Genomic DNA, 13,900 nt, shown 5'->3' on the forward strand with positions numbered 1-13,900 from the left:
CACCCAAGCAGACTGTTACCAGCTGGCCTGAAAGAGATAAGCAACGCTTAAAGCTGATTGGTGTATGAGCCATAGCAACAAGAGGCAGGAAGTCCGTGATTGGTCAAAGCATACAGTTAGAATTGTATATTAAGCAATGCTCTGTATGACTCGGGGCTTCTCTTGGTAGTGAGCCCCACACTCTGTGGAATCTTTCTTTTCTATTAAAACCTTTTTTACTTATTATCCACATCTGACTCCCCGTTTCATTGAATTTCCACCACAATGGATAAAAGGTAATAGCAGTTATAGTGAATGAATGAGCATCAGAGTTTGCCTATGAAAGCCAATTTATTAAAAATCAGAAGATAGGGATGTCTCATTAAAAATTTCATAGTCACTTGAGAACACACAAAAAAAGATTGTTAGTGATAAAATAAAGCACCTGCATTCAAAAATCATCAGTGTTAATGAAAATCAGCGTTACAATGTAAATCAGTAAAATAAGTAATTAAAAGAAAAAAACAACAAATAAACAATGGAAACGGACTCAACTGTTAGCCTACTCCATTAAAAATGTTGATGGCATTATTTATTATAAACACCATATTTAGAGAAGCATTCTTAAATTTAAAGAATGTTGACAAGCTAAGAAACACAATCTGTATTAAGAAACAAGTTACTGCTTTCATGTATGCACTACCTGTCCTGTATCCAGGACTGGAGCACTGCCACAACCCGACTCTTTGGGACTTCTTCCCAATCCCCTGCTATAAGACCCAATAAGCCATTCAATCCATGAAGGAAAACTAAAGTGAAGCCTAACAATTCAAGGTGGTTTCCACAAAGCTAATTAGGCCGTACCTCATTATTCTTTTTCAAGACATGTGAGTAACGAATGACTTTCAATACACTGGCTTGCTTGTACAGATCAATCCACATGTATTCAGGAGACAGCACCTTGGTGGGCTTGTTGTACAGCAAGTAATGGTTGAAGTGCGACTCCTCCTGCCATACAGCTTCAATGGAATTGGCCTTGTCGATATTCAGTTGTATCCGGCAGGTTTTAACAAGTTTGTACACCTGCTCCACCTGGCCTCCAACCATGGCAGCACAGTAGTAATAATCCCCCTGTCCATATGGGATGTAGGCTTGTGATTTAGGCCGTCGTTCATATGTGAACTGGTCACGTGGGTAGTTGTAAAAAGAATGATGCACTGCAGCAACAAGACTATCAAGGGTCTCTGCCCCCCAGTGACCATGAAATTTTGTATCCACATCCAAGCTGAAGATGTATTCGACTTCATTGGCCAGCTGGCTTTCAATGAGCTGCTCAAGCCTCAACATCCTGCCTAATGAGATGTCCTGCCAGCGGTTTAAGCTTGGAGCTGTAATTATAGTCAAACTACGGTCTGCACCAAGTGGAACCACAGGAACTTCCTCTGGGCTGTCAGTGAAAATGAAATAACGCACACGGTAACCCACCATGTAGTACTTCTCTGCTGTCTCCAGGAAGTCCTTTAAGAACTGTATATATCTGGAGTGGAAGAAAAAAAATTTGTTTACATTATTGTTAAGGGTTAGTTTAATAATCAATTTGATAATTGGTTTTGTCACATGAAGTTTAGTATTATTACATACTATTCTGCATACTAAGTGGCCTACTATTATTCATTAAGTTAACCACTTTTTTTTTAAACTTCTGTTCCAAGTAATGATAAAATGCATAGATTCTCCACTCATTAACTGCTTGTAATCTACACAGTGATCTTCAATACTTAGAGAAACAAACTTTAGTAGTTCCAAATATTTCAATGTTGCCATACTGTCTCTATGATGAAAACTTTTCTAAATATTAAGCAGTAGTTTCTTCATAGGATTTGCTGCCTAAAAATGTAGTACAGCATAGAGAATTTGTATACACTATATCAAGTGTTTTTTCAAGATCATCTCTTTGTATTTAAGGATCAAAGCAGTTTAGTAGTCTGGGACCCATGATAAAACTATGTGTTATTGGGTTTAATTGATAATATTGTTAAATATTGTCTCATTTCTATTACAAATTGAAATTGGCTTCAGTAATTTGGGGTCTTATTTGAATAATATTGATTATACATCAGCTATGAAAAAATTGTACAGAAACAATTGCTAATGCTGTTCCAGCTTTAATGAATTCATGCATAACTGATTCTGGGTTTTCACATTAATACTATAGCATTTGTAGGTGTAATGTTAATGGTGACTAATACTTCCAATAACAAATAACTCCAATAGGACTCGATATTAATAAACTTATATGTTGAGAACAACACTGCTACACCTGCTAGAGTTGTTTTCAGTAATGTTTCGCTAGTATTTAATTTAAACACTTCAACAATAGACATTATCTGTAGCATTAAAAAAGGTAGAAATGTATTGGGGTTTTGTTAATGTAGAATAATAGGTTTTTGATATTTTTTTATTGGCCAAGGTTTGAGTATCATTAAAAAATGTCTTTTAAGTACTTGTTTTTAAAACCATAAAGAGAACTAAACAGGTTCAGCCCATGTAACATGGTTCTGGGTAAGATGTCTTTTGAATGAGCTGACACATCTTCTGATTTAATGCATGAAAACTGATTGAGATTTTCTTGATTTGTCTAAAACCAATTCCAGTTTTGATGCACGCTTTGAAAAAGTGCCGGGAGAAACATCAAACTGTCTTGTAACTAGCAGTCAAGTTGCCACTGAATATGATTACTCCATGGACAAGGTGCCACGGACAGACGAAAAGACTCCTCTCACATAACTCCTAATAACAAATCTCCTGTGATGTGACAGAACAAGTCAGACACTCGCAGACCTTTAAAGCTACTTTGCGCCCAGCGGGCTAATCCATGCGTTACAGTACGTAACAGAAGGGGGATCAGAACAAGAGAATACAAGAAAACAAATCCAAACAAAATCTATAGTCACAATAAAACGACAAAGTACAGATTAAAACCAGAGAGGCACAAGAGACAAAATAGAACAAAACAAAACAGGTCAGCAATGAGAACAACAGCTAGTAGCATAATACTCTCAATATGCATGCAAACTGAGAGCATGGCAATACTTCGCAAAGGGATACTGACAAAGGCAAGGTTTAAATAGGGCTTAAATAGTCTGGCAATGAGGATATTTTGGAGTGATGCAATGGAAGTTGGGAGTTGTAGTCCTGTATGTGGTTAGCTCATGTCTTGCTCCCTCTGTGCAATTTCACATATTCACTAATGCTATTCCTAAAGCTTGTTTACACCTAATAAACGGGGTCTTGAAGTATACTAATTATGTACCATGTTCACCCTCAAAAGAATTATGTATATAATAAAATATAGATAGGAATGCATTCTGCAGATGTTCTGTTGAAACAACTGAACATGGTTCAGTAAAAAGTACATAGAAAGTATGTTTTCCTGTAGTTTCAGCCACAGACACTCTGCTCATACATACAGTGGTATGAAAAAGTGTTTGCCCCCTTCCTGATATCTATTTTTTTGCATGTTTGTCACACTTAAATGTTTCAGATCATCAAACAAATTGAAATATTAGACAAAGATAACACAAGTAAACACAAAATGCAGTTTTTAAATTAAGGTTTTTATTATTAAAGGGAAAAAAAATCCAAACCTACATGGGCCTGTGTGAAAAAGTGATTGACCCCCCCCCCCCCCGTTAAAACATAAATTAACTGTGGTTTATCACATCTTTGGAAAGCTGAGTTCAATTTCTCTAGCCACCCCAGGCCTGATTACTGCCACACCTGTTCTCAATCAAGAAATCACTTAAATAGGACCTGCCTGACAAAGTGAAGTAGACCAAAAGATCCTCAAAAGCTAGATAGCATGCTGTGATCCAAAGAAATTCAGAAACAAATGAGATACAAAGTAACTGAGATCTATCAGTCTGGAAAAGGTTATAAAGCCATTTCTAAAGCTTTGGGACTCCAGCGAACCACAGTAAGAGCCATTATCCACAAATGGTGAAAACATGTAATAGTGGTAAACCTTCCCAGGAGTGGCTGGCCAACCAAAATTACCCCAAGAGCACAGTGATGACACATCCAAGAGGTCACAAAGGACCCCACAACAACATCCAAAGAACTGCAGGCCTCACTTGCCTCAGTTAAGGTCATTGTTCATGACCACTATATGAAAGAGACTGGGCACAAATGGCCTACATGGCAGAGTTCCAAGACAAAAAACACTGCTGAGCAAAAAGAACATAAAGGCTCGTCTCAGTTTTTCTATATAGTTTATACACAAAAAACAAGCCAATTACATACTTCCCCATTGCAAACACTGTGGTGGCCACAGTGATGTTCTGTGGCTTGTAGATGGCATCAAGGATGTTTGTGTCAAATGTGCCTTCCCACACAATTGGAGCCAACCATGGTGTCACTGTAACAACATCTGTACGACTGATGCACACACCAGAACAAATACATACACACACAGAATATATATATTGTTATTGTCGATAGGTAACAAAAGAGGGTGAAGAGCGAACACACTTGCGAAGTGCCGGCGTCTTAGATGTTACGTGAAATGGAACGAACGAGGGAAGCCATAAAGAGCATGACAAATAGAATAATAAATAATATAATAAATAATAATAAACAAACAAACAAAAACAAAAACAAACAAACAATCACTGAACAGAACCAAGGACAGACAGCAATAACGGGTTAACAAGGTGTGTGCGAGATTTATGCAACTAAGGAAATAAACACTAAAGAAAGACTAACGGAGAACAACAATGATCAACACAACTAGAACATGCATGGAGAATACCGGACAAGAAAATAGATGAATAAACAAATGAACATTAACGGGGAAGGCAGCGTAGACAACAAACACAGATGAAAGTAGAATAGACGAGCGAACAGCAGAGAAGTAAACAAGGAGAGCAACAGAGACAGCGAGGGGAACTAGACAGGGAGCGCGGGGAGGAAGCACATAGGAAGGAGGGGCGAGATCAAACAGGGAGTGAGATTAAACAGGCATATACCGAATACATACGAGCGAGGACAAACGAGAACTAACTAACGACAACCGTGACCGAGGAGCGAGGACACACGAGATATAACTAAAGACAGATGACAAACAAGATCTAAGTAATGACAATCCTGACCGAGGACACACGAGATATAATTAAAGACACAGGAGCTAGGAGCATGGACGAACGAAATCTTATCAGAAACTATGAGAGGCAAAGTATGACAAAGGAATGGGGTTTACATAGGTATGCAGTTAGGGACAAATTCAGAACAGCTGGAGACAAAGGGGAGGAGACACGGAACCATACAGATAGATGAAAACCCAAAAGCGACTAGGCTGCTCGGGAAACGGGGAACGCTCCGGTCTGCGGACGTGACAATACAAGAATATATATTGCTATTGTCGGAATATATATTGTTCTAGTCCTTTTTTAATTTCAAGTTTGAAGGAAACAAATATGTTAAAATATCTTTTTTTGAGCTATTTTATGTTGGTACTTATTATGTTGGTATTATAAGAATTAAATGAGTGCATGCTTGTATGTCCTAGATGTTCACAAAAATGTCTGAATTTAACACAAATTATAAAATTCATCTTTTTGAAATAATGAAATAATGAGAAAATATGCAAATGGTTATCATAGGGGTATTATCTGAAAAAAAAAATGCTTACACAGTTTCTATAACCTCCAGAAAGTGATATCTCAAATTAATATGTGTTTCTATGATGTTCTGATTTCACATAATTCACTTGTTTGTTTGTGTGTGTGTGTGTGTGTGTGTGTGTGTGTGTGTGTGTGTGTATCAGAATTTACCTAGTGCATGTTTGCCTTTGATCGCTCAGCTCTATGTCTAGACTGAAAGCAGATTATAATTATTGAATTATTGAAGATTATCTGTCTTTGTCTCTCATTCTGTCTATGTATATTTCTGATTTTGCATGTTTGTATTTGTGCTTGCTTACTATGAAACACCTACTATAGTTTGTGCAAAGTGATATAAATATATGCACAGATATGATGTGTATATGTAACAGTTAAACTCACCTAAACCAGGAGGAGATGCAGGAAATGTACCTGAGGAAGGAAAAAGACTCATCATTACCTGCACTTTAAAAAAGTGCCAATGTAAACAAAATTGACATTTGCATTTAATTATCATCATTTGTAAGTCCAACATTTTGAGCAGGGGATAGATCAGTCAAATCGCGGTTGCTCTTGCCCCGGCGTGGTTCCCATGGCAGCGACTAACCACGTGTTATTTGTTGATGTTCTGGTTCTGTTCTTGTTCTGCCCCTTATTTCTGTAATCCCTGCTTTTATTATTATTCCCAGTTGTTCTTAGTTTCCTTTTTAAACCCGTGTCTCCTAATTCTCATTATTTCTCTGTTAGATGCATTCCTTGTGTTCCATGTTCCTGTCTCCTTGTTTGGTTGCTCATTTCCTTGTTTTTGGGTTTATGCTTTAAGTTTTGCCCACTTTGTTATTGCGTGTTTTTGGTGTTTAGTCCCCTTGTTTCAACTCTTAGCTCTATTCCAGTTTTTTTTTTCCATGTCTGACTCCACTGGTATTTCGACCTTGGACTGGTTAAGTTTCTGGATTTGCCCAAAAACTGGATAAACATCTCTGTCCTCAGCAGTTATCCTTGCCAGCACCTGAAGCTTGGACTACTGAATTTAAAGGCTACAGTTATACATGTAAACACTTATGTCAAACGGGAGTTTAAAGTTTAGTCATAATCTGTCTGGGCTTGGCTGGGTGGATTCTGATGGGAAATTGCATTCAATTATTATATCTACATGTTACAGAGAATGAGTGCACAAAATCACTTTTGTGGTGAAATCTGAAACACTGCAGATGTAACTGGAGTTCAGAAGTGTGAATGTGTTCTTTTGGGGTGGGGCGTCAAAACTGAGATGCTACAGCATTTGAAACATGAATTGAGAACAACAAAGTTATGCCCAGGCTATGGGCAGCTTCAGAAAAAAGTAATTGTCTTAATGTAAGTAATCAACGGGGGACGTTTTTTGGTGAAAAAAAAGCACATGTGCACACACACACATCAACGCAAAAGGGACAATAATGTGTGTGTGTGTGTGCGTGCGTGCGTGCGTGTGTGTGTGTGTGTGTGTCTGTGTGTGCATGTGCTTCTTTTTCTGAAGCTGCCCATGGCCTGGGCATAACTTTGTCGTTCTCAACTCATGTTTCAAATCTAACCCGGTCTTGCAGATTCCTCCTTTGTAACATACGAAGGATTCAGCCCTTTCTCTCACAGGAAGCTACCCAGGTGCTTGTGCAGTCTCTTGTGATCTCAAAGCTCAACTACTGCAACTCGCTACTTGCTGGTCTTCTTCTAAGAGCCATCAAACCTCTACAACTTGTCCAGAATGCAGCAGCATGACTGGTCTTCAATCTTCCAAAGTTCACACACATCACTCCACTGCTACGCTCCCTTCATTGGTTTCCAGTAGCTGCAAGCATCAGATTTAAAACACTGATGCTTGCCTACAAAGCCCCTTGACCAGCCCATTCATACATGAGGTCAAAGGTCAAAGCCCAATCCGTACCTCGAGTACTTCAAACCTCAAGTATGTGCTTCAGGTCTCATGGAAGACAAGCATCGAGACTCCTAGATGGCTCCTAGATGGTGGAATGAACTCCCACTTGCTGTTGGACAGCAGAGTCTCTTGCAGTCTTCAAACGCAGACTGAAGACCCATTTATTCATGGAATACTTAAATGGCAACTGACCCTGCTCCTATATTGACTAACTAAATTAATACTTATCATAGGGTATTGTTTATTACACTGATGCTGTTAGACAAACTCTGACACTTATTGTTTATTACACTTATTATTGTTTAAGATAGACCTGTATTTTGTACTTCTAGGTATCAGCATTCATCCCTGTATTCTACAGTATTCTAGTTCATTGGCACGTTTAATTCTAATCTACTATACTGTACTTGGATATATTCTATGAGTAAATGAAAATGCACTTTCGTCTGCTAAATGCCGTAAATGTAAATGTGTAAAGCACACCAGTCATAGCCTAATATGATAGCAACCCTTGTCTGTACTTTGCCCCAAATTTGAGTGAACCTGAATGTAACCAACCCCATAGTGATCATACAGATGATGAAGTAGATACGGAATCTGTCATCATAGAATTGAGAGAGTAGAAAGTGGTGTTGATGTATATATGTGAATGTTGTGTTGTCCCTGTATCCTGCTACCTACAGCCTTCTTCACATCATTGGGCTGATGCCTGTGGCCTTGACCAAATGGGTGAGATGAAGTGGAGAATGGAACTTTTCTCTCTCTTGACTGCATTCTCACCCCTGAGATAACTGATTATAATAATAATAATAATAATAATAATAATAATAATAATTATTATTATTATTATTATTATTATTATTATTATTATTATTAGTTAGAAAGGTTTATGGCTCATGCAAGGACAAATAGCCAAACTTTATGGCCTTGGGAAATTGAAGGCCATAAAACACCCCTACCCCTCTTGAAATTTAATTCACATAATTTAAATTCAGCGTGGGATTCAGCGTGTATTCAGCGTGGGATTTCGGGCGAACAGAGGTATGTGGATGGCTGAAAATCGGTATGCAGGTATGTCTATTAGTCCTAAGAAATTTCATGTTGATAAATGTACACTATTTTAAGAATATTCTATGTTATTAAGTGATTTATTAGTTTAGGCTGTATAAGAGCATCTGCTAAATGCCATAAATGTAAATGTAGGCCAAACTATTTTATAGATTAGTGTGCTGTCTATGTTTTGTCCAAAAGCAACCCCATTAGAGAACAAAATAACCACAGGTGGTGAAAGTAGGAAACAGCTTCTCTACAACAGTGACTCTGAGCACAGGAGCTCCACAGGGTTGTGTGCTCAACCCCCTCCTGAACTCCCTGTTTACACATGAACGTGTAGCCAAACACACATCTAATGTCATCTTCAAGTTTACTGACAACAGGACCATCCTAGGCCTCCTCACAGAGGGAGATGAGTTAGCCTACAGAGACGAGGTCAGAGCCCTATCAAAGTAGTGCTATGACAACAACCTCCATTTCATTGTCAGTTGAATGAAGGAGATGATCGTGGACTACAGGAAGCTGCAGATGGGTGGTCACTCTCCCCTATACATCGACGGAGCCAAAGTGGAAAGAGTCAGTAGTGTTAAGTTTCTCGGTGTACACCTCACCGATGACCTCACCTGGTCCCTCCACACCAACACATTAGTGAGATCAGCACATCAGCACCGCTTCTTCCTATGAAGGCAGGAGGTAGACCAAAATTCCTGAGCCATCATCATCACCAACTTCTACAGATGCACAATAGATAGCAAACTCACAGTTTGCATCAGCATCTGGTACGGCAGCTACACAACCAGCAACTGCAAGGCCCTCCAGAGAGTGGAGGACATCCATCAGTCACTATACAGTTTAGAGAACTTTGAGGGCCATTCTGAGCTTGCTGGACATGACTAATAATCATCAGTTATTATATACCTTTGACAGTTTTGTTGTGCTGCTGTCAGACTCAATCATAAGCCCTAAAGAACTGTGTGAAACTGGTAACTATGGTAGTGTAAGCAAAGTCACTTACCAGGTGGTGTCACCTACATTATACATAGAAATGCTCTTAGTAAGGTAATTATATATACAGAAGAACAGAGAACTTATATACACAAACTCAATATACAAAGTACTATAATGTAACGATTCGTCGGTTATTTTGGTAAGTCACGTTCCTTCTGTCACGTCTATGTTTCGCTCCTAGTGCTGTCGTCTCCATTGCTTTTCCGTTTACTCCGTTTGTATGTCATTTTTACCCTCAGTGTTAATCCCATGCCTCTGGTTATTTTGCCTTTAGTGTTTGTATATCCCTTGTTAAAAAACCGCTCCCTTCACATTCTGCCTCTCGCCTGTTCCTATGGGAATCGTTACAGTGAAATACAAATCAACCTGAATGCATGTAAGATTTCATATTTGCACTTTAATAATTCAAAGGCTGATTAACAATTCATAAATACATTTTTGCTTAAATCTAATTTCGTAGATAACACTTCGCATAAAAAAAATGTAAATATGACATTATTATTCTGCCATATTTCAGTACAAAGTGGCAACTTTGTTCCTTTTTTTCAGTTTTAGTATCATATTAATATTGTGTATTTGTGCCATTAATAGATTAAAAAACTGCCTTTTGCTTTTACCTAGTATTAGTCTTTATAAAAAATAGACTCATTTCAGAAAGTATATTAAAACAATAAAAAATATGTAATTACTTACCCAATTATCAACACTTCTGCCAGTACCAGAACAAACAGGCAAATATTCCTCTGCATGGTGCTATTTAACTTTTTCCTTTCCCCTTGAAGAATGGAACAAAGATGCAGACTTGCTGTTCATAATATTCCCCCCCCCAAAAAAATAAATTAATTAATGCACTGAACATGAACCACTAGGGATAAAGGTGGGAGGTGCCACCTCCTCAGTACTGTATGTCTGACTGCATAAAAAGACTCAGGGAAACAGTATGGCTCTATGACCCTCGACTGCTATAACGACTCTAATTTTGGATTTGCCCATAATAAATCTCGCTCTTCTCCACACATGCGTCTACCTCCTTACCGCTCACAATTACAACTTTACTATACCATATAAACATCTGACAAAAACTGTTTAATCTTTGCAATGTTCCTGAAGTGGAAAAAGGCTGTCCTAGAAATATCATTTACATATAATTTTCAAATAAGAGATTGAGTGAGCATCAAGGTTTATTAAATAGTTGTAAATAGAAAGGCTAATTGGACAAAAGTAGAAACAGCTGGAAATAATTAAGGGCAGAGAACACACCAAATGAGAATGAGAAACAGTAGGATGCAAGATGCTAGCAGGCAGGACATGCATAGATCGCCATAACCAAGTGGCTGGCATAGTGTACAGAAACATCTGTGCTCAGTACAGGCTGGAGGTTCCAAGGTCAAAGTGGGACACACCCCCAGAGGTGGTGGAAAATGACCATAAAAAGTTTTACTTCAATATACCATATAAACATCTGACAAAATTACATAATGAGAGAGTGCACTCCAGGCTGCCTGCGGGCCTGATAAACACTTCTGATTTGTGAGGATTAAATGAGAGAAGGTTTCTTATCCTCCAGTGTCTGATGTGCTTTAAACATTCCTCCATAATATTAAACTGATATTTGTCCTCTGGTTTGGCTGAGACATGTTACTGAACATTGTTATCATAGCAGAGGAAACTAGCACAGTGTTTACAGATAATAGCACAGTGTTTACAGATAATTTCACCTAAAGGCAGCATATTTAAAGAGAAAATAAGGGATCCTTGTGGGGCACCAAAACTAACCTTGGTGTTTGCTGAAAAGTATTAATTTATGTTCAGAAACTGGTACCGATCAGATAATTTAGATTTAAACCAGGAAAGGGACATTGCCCTAATTCTTACAACATTTTCGAGTCTATGTAGTAAAATATTGTGATCTATGGTGTCAGATACTGCACTGAGATCAAGCAATAAAGCAACCCTGGTTGGAAGCCAACAACAGGTCATTAACTGCTTTAGTCAGTGCTGCCTGTACTATGACGAGGCCTAAACCCTGACTGAAAGACTTCATGTATGTGGTTCTGATTCAGGAATGAGCTTAGCTGCAGAGCTACAACTATCTTGATTAATGTTTTGCTGGCTTCTATTCTGCATGTTATAGGTATGCTAGGTACATTGCCTTTAGATGTGAGAGGTTGTCAGACTTCAGTCTTTCCAAAGTCTGCTAGTATAAGAAGTATATGCTTAGTATAAGGAGAGTTAAGAAAACCCATCCTAAACTGCTTCTACAGAATCAGTACCCTGACCTGCAGAATCCCAGTTTAGTTCACAAACTACTCTGTCGTAGATATAAAAGAAACAGGCAGTCAGACTCCAGAACAAGTCTGCCAGACGCTGAAACTGAACTATTACTTCAGCTGTCTACACTACCCACTGCTGCCAGTCACTCTGAATGTGAGATTAACCTTCACGCGCTTTAATTTCTACACATAATTTGATCCTCTGACAATATCCAAACTGCTAAAGCATATTGACTATGTATGTAAAACAGCAATCCACCCACACCATTATTCACTTCTTACCATCTGTTTTACTGTTCTGTTTAGTGACTGTTTAATCTACTGTATGGTGACGTGTATAATTGATTGTGTCGTACTGTGTACTGTATTTACTTTCCAGTTGCACTGCTGTCTGTTTGTCTGTCTGTTGTTTAATGTCAGTGTATCACAGTATACAGTATATATTGCAGTTCTCACTTGACATCTGTGGTGAGAAGGAATGAATGAAACCAATTTATGTTGGCATGTTGGCAATTCTGCCTTCTATAAGTACACAGGTACACAGACTTGGCAATTTAGACCTGCTATCCCTCAGTGTACAGCACACATTTGCACATAGGTGCACGCCTGCAGGTAGGACAGGCTCATTCAAATTCAGGTATAAAGCTGTGTTGTAAGTAATATCTGGTCCATCTGGTTTTCTCTTTATCAAGTCAAGGAACATTAAGAAAAATTACAGGTGTATCATTCCATCTGTACTCAGAAGAGAACCAAAGTACTGTTAGAGAAGCTTTGACATTGAATTAGAGATTAAGTAAATGTTGGTTTGAAGAAACGTGTTTGTCCCTACAGCTCGGAACTAGCAGTCTTGAGCCTGATGATCCAGAAGACCTACTGAGAGAAAAACTAACACTGTTTTCAGGTATTTGATGTTTATTTTTTCTGTACTGTTTTATTTCTCTATTGTTTATTAGTGTTGTGTTTACATAGCTGCCCTATTCCTAAGCACAAAGCATAAAAATTTTAGGCAAAAACATAAAAATGAGGGCGATGGGTTTGCAATTTTAACTAAAAGATTTAGTAATAGGACTTTTTTTTTCAATTTTGAATTCTGTATCTCTAATTTAAATGTTTATTCTGTATCTGTCACATCCAGAGGAGACATGCTACATTAATTAGTGTTCCTTGTGCAAAAAAAACAAAAAAAACAAAAACAATTCTGCATAACCTGGGACACTTGTATTACTCTTAAAGTCTTAAATGATTTTACTCATATGGGCTAGTTGGCAGGCTAATGTGGCTGGAAAGATGATTGATTATGTGCTGGTTAGCTGGGTTACTATATTTAGCTAAGTAACAGATAACAAGCTAGCTAGCTTGGGCATGATCAGACAATCTGTTTGAACTCCTGTCTGACAACTGCAGGCTATATGCTAAATCTCTTTGGTTTAGCATTTTATACTCAAGCAAAGTAAGATTATAAAAAATTATATGTGACTGAATAATTTATGTATGGAACTTCAGGAAGTCCCTACGTATTAACTTCCCCAACTTTTAAAGAACTTAAATGATTGTCCCAATTTACCAAAGCATGCTGTCCCACATTGTCAAACATATTTGCTAAAGTGGGACAACTAAAAAGTGTTTGGGAAAAACATTTTTTTTATTTTATAAGCAACACATATTTTGTTGCTTGAATGTAACACACGCGTAATTTGATAACAATTAGGAACATTGTCTTATTTATGACAATTATGTTTAATTTCCTTAACATTAATTCTGTGAGAAACCTATGTCACTGAACATGTCATGCAATTCCTGAGGGAGCTTCTGATTGACATGCCCTGCCCCTTTCTATGACATCAGTTACATGACGTCATGTGATTTCAATTACATGACATCCATACTAAACCTATGGTAGAAGTGTGACGCGGGAGGCATGGAGGAAGCGAGAGGCAAAGTTGCACTAACAGGTTCTTTATTTTCCATTTTCAAAGTTCAAAATTCAAAGAGGCTTTGTTGTCATTTCAGCTCTA

At 38.0% G+C, this 13,900-nt stretch overlaps 1 protein-coding gene across 1 annotated transcript; it reads right to left on the bottom strand.

The window, feature by feature from the left end:
• Positions 1–10,392, bottom strand: LOC113567479 (histo-blood group ABO system transferase 2-like). The gene is made up of 3 exons (XM_081701721.1): positions 10,306–10,392; positions 6,042–6,071; positions 1–1,516 (listed from the first exon to the last, which is right to left on the bottom strand). The coding sequence occupies exons 1-3, from the start codon at positions 10,359–10,361 to the stop codon at positions 829–831; spliced, it is 774 nt and encodes a 257-aa protein (XP_081557847.1). The 5' UTR covers positions 10,362–10,392; the 3' UTR covers positions 1–828.
• Between the last annotated feature and the right edge of the window lie 3,508 nt (positions 10,393–13,900).

The sequence above is a fragment of the Electrophorus electricus genome, chromosome 18 (assembly GCF_041902795.1).
Source record: "Electrophorus electricus isolate QZ-2024a chromosome 18, ASM4190279v1, whole genome shotgun sequence".
Taxonomy (NCBI): Eukaryota; Metazoa; Chordata; class Actinopteri; order Gymnotiformes; family Gymnotidae; genus Electrophorus; species Electrophorus electricus.